At 42.8% G+C, this 7,173-nt stretch overlaps 1 protein-coding gene across 2 annotated transcripts in view; it reads right to left on the bottom strand.

The window, feature by feature from the left end:
* The window catches only part of LOC121567993 (endothelial cell-selective adhesion molecule), an 83,012-nt gene extending 76,335 nt beyond the window's left edge, over positions 1 to 6,677 (bottom strand). The window contains exon 1 of one of the 2 annotated variants that reach the window (XM_041878449.2): positions 6,193 to 6,677. In XM_041878449.2, the coding sequence (XP_041734383.1) occupies positions 6,193 to 6,247 (55 nt within the window). In that variant the 5' untranslated portion in view covers positions 6,248 to 6,677. The remainder of the gene's footprint in view (positions 1 to 6,192) is intronic. The other variant, XM_041878450.2, reaches the window with a different exon arrangement.
* Between the last annotated feature and the right edge of the window lie 496 nt (positions 6,678 to 7,173).

Genomic DNA, 7,173 nt, shown 5'->3' on the forward strand with positions numbered 1-7,173 from the left:
TTTTTATGAAATTTACTGAGGAGGATGGTCCTCCCCTTCCTCCTCTGAGGAGCCTCCAGTCATAGTCAGTAATTGGCAGACTGGCATGGCCTCACTGGCCTGTGTCCTGACTCATCTCACTGGCAACCTGAGCCTTCCTTTCCCCCCCTCCCCCTTCCGTCCCCTACCTGCCCTCCACTGCCTTCCATTCTCCTGCCTTCCTACCCCCTTCCCTCCCATACCTGACCTCCCCCTCTCCTGCCTGATGCCTGCCCTCTCGCACTTGCCCTCCCCTCCCTGCCTCCCCTCCCCTGCCTGCTGCCTGCCCTCCCCTGCATCATTAGTCACATGAGGACAGGACCTTGATGGAGATGTGGTGGTGGTGAAGGGCTCCTGTCAGGCTGCAGCTGTGGCAGCACCCACACCGCCACCTTTACTGCAGTCAATCAGTCTGTGTGCCTCAGCCTCAGCTCGCTTCACTGCCAGACTCAGCTTCATCATCAGAACCGCTCCGTTTCCTTCCCCACAGAGTCATACTGTACCATAGTAGACTAAACAGACAACATAAATCACTGTACTGTATGTTCGACTGAGATTATCGTGCCACAAAGACAGGCCTATTTTCAACCCATTAAAAACAACCATTGTAGGCTACTTTTGTCTTGCTGCTAATTCAGGTCAGACACATCAGCAGATTGACAGTGTATAAAAGAAGGCTACTGTATGCTATTCTGAAGGGAGCTCAAACAACTAAAAGAATGGAAAGAAACAGAGGATTCTACATTACAATAAATATTAAAATAAAAATATTAAAACAACTCAGTGTAACATGTTCACCCATTCACTGTCAGTAGTAGTAGGAGTTAATGGGGTGAAATATTGACTGTGGGTGCTACACGTCCTGGCTGCATTGTGGGGGGTATATATAATTGCCCCAGCTAGCTGGGCATTAGCCTTGCTAATGATCTCTGCTGAGAGAGGAGCTGATTCCAAGGCACTGGCTCCCTCCGTGCCATCCGCCCCCACTGTTACAATTGAATAAATGTGCTTTTGCTAACTTCACATACAAACAATGCTGAACACAAGTAAAACCTCTGGGGGAGAAACAGTACTACTATTCAATCATCTTTAATACCAAAGATTTTTGCCTACCATAAAGCACTATGATTACTTAGCGATTAATTGCTCAAATGGACCCAACATAAATTCACGTATTTCAGTACAGGACAGTATATCTCCTGTTATGGTTTGACATAGAAAGTGTAGAGTGTCTACCCACTCTGCCTAGAGTGGGTGAAAATGCACATTGGTGATGAAATTTCACTTCCTTATGTTATAAAATACATTTTACCAAGACAAATATGATTCTTCATGTTCTGAATCGTTCAGTGGGGTCTTTCTCTAACATATCATTAACATTATATATTTTTTAAAGTCGGATTTCGTAACCTAATACAGTACATCCAATAATAAGCACCGAGCTCTGTTGACAGAAAGTCGCAGCGACTTTGGGGGATTTTACATGTTTAGGTGGTGGTATTCATCAAAGTTTCCACGGGTCGCAAAAAGCTAAATTAGCATGACACGAGCCGAATTAAATGTAAAGGACTTTCAAAATAAAAAACTTGCAGTACGCTCAGTGCTCCGTTGACATTTCACAGAGATCAGCTTTTTTTTCCTGAGAAATCTTTGAAAAATAACAGGGATTTCACATTAATGTGAAAAGCTACATGTCATGTCTCAAAATCGATATCCATCTTACCTCTATATTGTTTTATGTCTGGATTCGAGAAGAAAGATGACGAGTTCAACGGTAAGCCTGTCAGTTTGCCTTAACTCTCGCACAGCATCTAGCCTAGCTGACGCAATACTATTTCCCAGATTTTAGACCACTTTTTTTTCTCCTCTGGCCTCCATTGATTGTGTCACCCTAATCGTGGCCATCCTACAAGGGTAGAAACTCCAATAACTTTTGAACGGATTATGATAGAGACATGAAGTTTGGACCATTGGTTTTCTCAAAGGAGCATCTACACAATTAATATTTGAACCATTAGTCAAAAGATGCATTTTTGATTGGACACCCTAGAAAGTGGCAGAATAATTTATGCTTGCAAACTAGGAAAATAATCATTAGTGAATAAGGGAAAAATCAAAATCATGTTTGTTGAATCAGCTGTCTCAAACAAAGAAAACTGTCACATAGCAATGTTATCATATCTCTTCTGTCAGGCCTAATTGGCCAGTTTAAGTTAAAGTGTGACATTTGCACTAGCTGTCAATCCTGTCAGTGTGTTTGTTGACAAGAGGCTTCCTCAATCCAATAGACCTCTAGCTAATTTTACTGCTCTTCCTCCCCAGAGAGAGCAGAGAGTTACATGGCATCAGCAACCTGTCACTCTGCGTGTTAAATGGAGCAAAACCCTGACAAAGCAGCTCATAGGTCACATTAACGCCTGCTGTTCCACAAGGTACAGATAAAGCGACAGGAGACACTAATGGCTTACACACAGTAGCAACATACAGTGAGGGGAAAAAGTATTTGATCCCCTGCTGATTTTGTACGTTTGCCCACTGACAAAGAAATGATCAATCTATAATTTTAATGGTAGGTTTATTTGAACAGTTAGAGACAGAATAACAACAAAGAAATCCAGAAAAATGCATTTGAAAAATGTTATAAATTGATTTGCATTTTAATGAGGGAAATAAGACCAAAGAGCTCTCCAAGGATGTCAGGGACAAGATTGTAGACCTACACAAGACTGGAATGGGCTTCAAGACCATCCCTAAACAGTTGGTGCGATTATTCGCAAATGGAAGAAACACAAAAGAACTGTCAATCTCCCTCGGCCTGGGGCTCCATGCAAGATCTCACCTCGTGGAGTTGCAATGATCATGAGAACGGTGAGAAATCAGCCCATAACTACACGGGAGGATCTTGTCAATGATCTCAAGGCAGCTGGGACCATAGTCACCAAGAAAACAATTGGTAACACACTACGCCGTGAAGGACTGAAATACTGCAGTGCCCGCAAGGTCCCCCTGCTCAAGAAAGGACATATACAGGGCCGTCTGAAGTTTGCCAATGAACATCTGAATGATTCAGAGGAGAACTGGGTGAAAGTGTTGTGGTCAGATGAGACCAAAATCGAGCTCTTTGGTATCAACTCAACTCGCCATGTTTGGAGGAGGAGGAATGCTGCCTATGACCCCAAGAACACCATCCCCAACGTCAAACATGGAGGTGGAAACATTATGCTTTGGGGGTGTTTTTCTGCTAAGGGGACAGGACAACTTCATCGCATCAAAGGGACGATGGACGGGGCCATGTACCGTCAAATCTTGGGTGAGAACCTCCTTCCCTCAGCCAGGGCATTGAAAATGGGTAATGGATGGGTATTCCAGCATGACAATGACCCAAAACACACGGCCAAGGCAACAAAGGAGTGGCTCAAGAAGAAGCACATTAAGGTCCTGGAGTGGTCTAGCCAGTCTCCAGACCTTAATCCCATAGAAAATATGTGGAGGGAGCTGAAGGTTTTGAGTTGCCAAACGTCAGCCTCTAAACCTTAATGACTTGGAGAAGATCTGCAAAGAGGAGTGGGACAAAATCCCTCCTGAGATGTGTGCAAACCTGGTGGCCAACTATAAGAAATGTCTGACATCTGTGATTGCCAACAAGGGTTTTGCCACCAAGTACTAAGTCATGTTTTGCAGAGGGGTCAAATACATATTTCCCTCATTGAAATGCGAATGAATTTATAACATTTTTGACATGCGTTTTCTGGATTTTTTTGTTGTCATTCTGTCTCTGTTCAAATAAACCTACCTTTAAAATTATAGACTGATCATTTCTTTGTCAGTGGGCAAACGTACAAAATCAGCAGGGGATCAAATACTTTTTTCCCTCACTGTAATACAAATAAACATGATTCTTTATTTCTCCCTCTAAATAGCTAGGGTATGAAATACCCTTCCACAGAGATCATTCTGTCCTAATCCCTATTCCCAAAACATCTTTACAACTTCCTTTCAACAATCAAAGTTGCCAATTAATCTGAGCATAGCAACTGTGATAAAAACAGGCAAAATGCTAATGAAAACTTAAATGACATTTTGTTTTGTAAATGGAAGCTCTCCATTGACAGTAGGCTTACTTAATGGTCCTCTGTAGCTCAGCTGGTAGAGCACAGCGCTTGTAACGCCAAGGTAGTGGGTTCGATCCCCGGGACCACCCATACACAAAAATGTATGCACGCATGACTGTAAGTCGCTTTGGATAAAAGCGTCTGCTAAATGACATATTATTATTTAATGTTAGGAGGCAACAACTTCAGCTGGGTGAGCATTTAATAGGCCCCATCATGTGCTCGCATTAAGCATAAGCACACAGAGCGCCCATAAACTAGCAACATACAGTGTAATCACCTTCCTTATCTAGCAGCAAACTGCAGTATCAGGGTCTGACATCTGCAGAACATTATAGGGGCCGAGTTGAGAGGTTATAGCTGATAGCCTAGAGCAGTGGTTTTCAAAACCACCCTTATTTACTGCTATCCTAATTGATCAAACACCACCCAGGTGTCCTGTCCTATGGCATTGATGATAAATCCTCCCTGACTGTAGGAGCCAATGGTTGCTGTCAATCCCCTGACATCCTATGTAAGTAGGACAGACGGAAGTCAAATAATGCAGTGAGTTGATGAGTTCATGTTGGCCATGGCCCATCCTAAAACACAGGGTTTACTCCAGACTGAATGGACAGAGTGTGTCATGATGAACACACTCCAACTTCATGTTTGCCATTTTAATCCCAGTCTGACGTGAAACCAGTCCCTTAGCCAGTCTGTCGTCATCACTTGCGTTTTAATCTCATCAGCCAAGACCGCCACCCGGGCCGGCCGGTGAATCTGTACCTTGTCCTTGCCTTGTTAAAACGCCAGGGCAAATCAGCGGATTACAACCTCCTTTGACTTCAGCAGCGTAGGCTGGGCAGCTTAGCGACAACCACAATGCTCATCTCACTGTGCTGCTGCTGGGAGTCAATCACATATCTAGTATGGGGGTTTTCTCAACACAAAATGGGTTACAATAGGCCAGGGTTCCCCAATTGGTGGCCTGTCTGTGATTTTATTTGGCCCCCCAAGTTTTTGAGCAACAAAATAAACATTTTATTTTATTTTTTATTGTTGGACATAAGACTGTAAAACACCAGCAAATCAGCTCCAAGTGATTTTAATTTCCCACGCATTACAGAGAGATATATGTGACCGTATACAAATGTAAGCAAGGTTTGAAATAATTGTTTTAGTCAAATATTATATATGTTTGGGCTTCTTGCGGTCGATTTGCCCTCTAAAAATTATTTGTAATTATGTTCCGGTCCCCTGACCATTCGCTCAAGAAAAAAAATATCGGCCTGCGGCTGAATCAAGTTGATGATCCCTGCAATTGGCTATCTGTGGGTAAACCTGATTCAAAACTACATCTCTACCATCAGAATAAAAATGCCCTTTGATAGTTTCAACTGTCCTGACAGGTGAAAGGATGTAGCCAGTAGCCAGTGAGATAGGTAGGCTATGAGCACACCACACCTTTCTCCCCTCCACTATTGAGGAAACCAACACCTGGTTCAATGGTGCTTTGAAAAATAATAGCCACCTAAAAAACATGTAGGGTATATCTTATTATTCCGGGTATATCTTATTATTCCGTGTACTAGATCACTTTTAATTTCAGGGGCCAAATCTCAGGAGGCAATTTCTACAAACTACATTACAACACCACAACACTATTGTAACACACCATGCAAATGCTATTGGGACAGACAGGAGCCAAAATATGCTTTTCATCATGCTAGAACACTAGACTAGAGCGCAAGGTCTTCACACATGATTTAGGTATTCATTGGCTACATCATATTTATAAAACAGGTGGTAGCCTACCGTACAGCCCTCGCAGTTCCAAATCTTAAAAACAATTTGTGAAATCGCCTGAGGAATTTTCCAATGCCACACATCTTCTGAAAGCTACACAGAACGACTAAATGTGAAAAATAACTTCTACCACAAGACCTTAACAGTCTGTGTAAATCATTGATGCACAGAGCTGGAACGACAATGACTGAAATAGTATAAAATGTATCACTTGTTTACAAATCCAAAAAACTAAAAGGGTAAGTAGAGAAGCTGTGGCACAAAATGATCTTACCTTGAAAAATCCATAACAATAACAGGAGCGCTCGGACTCTCCCAGATACCGCCATCGTCCAACATCAACCGCACGTGCCCGGTGCGCGCCGCAAGACGAACAGCAAACTTGTCTACAGACGGACTAGGCGTCTGTTGTCTTTTTGAAGTTCGTCTCCTGTTCGGGTCCTCCGCTCCGCTTTTGGCCAAAGTGAACGCGGGAAGCAGAACTTCGACAGTATGGGAAAGAGGAAAGGTAATGGATTATTTCAGTTTTCCCGTCCGGCGAACAAACATTGCAGAGCACTGGCGCTGGTACACTTCCACAGTACACGGTCAAAGACGTAACCATTTGTCGAGAAGTCGACGCTCTGTTTCTCTTGACTTTACCCCTGTCACTCCACAAACCCTTACATTTGTGCTGCGTCCCCTCTCTCCCCAGAGTTGAAACATAGACAGCAGTTTCATCTCCTTATCCTCGAAGTGAACCGTTATAACCGGCCACCTACCCGCCTGCACCTGTGTGCACATGAAATGCCCCGCCCCCTGTCATTATGGACGTGGTTTAACATTGCACAGGTGGTTTTTATACGGTCTACTCTGCAACATCTCTACGCAAGATTAATAATCTATAGTACTAATTACTATGAAATAAGACTTGTAATGTAGCCTTATTAACTGTGAAGAAAGTTGTTAAAGGCCCAGTGCATAAAAAAAAGTGATTTTCCTGTGTTTTTTAAAATATATATTTCCACACTGAATTTGGAATAATACTGTGAAATTGTGAAATTGATGATAATGCCCTTTTAGTGTAAGAACTGTTTTAAAAGACCGGCTGAAATTTCAGCCTGGATCACCAGACATCACCAGGTGGTAAATTAGTCAATAGACCAATAAGAAAGAGAGTTCCAAACCTCTCTGCCAATAACAGCTAGTTTTCTGTTTTCCCCTCCCCACTCAGACCACTCCCAGACAGTCCTAGCAAAATTATTTCTTGATAAAT

The sequence above is a fragment of the Coregonus clupeaformis genome, chromosome 6, assembly GCF_020615455.1.
Source record: "Coregonus clupeaformis isolate EN_2021a chromosome 6, ASM2061545v1, whole genome shotgun sequence".
NCBI classification, from domain to species: domain Eukaryota; kingdom Metazoa; phylum Chordata; class Actinopteri; order Salmoniformes; family Salmonidae; genus Coregonus; species Coregonus clupeaformis.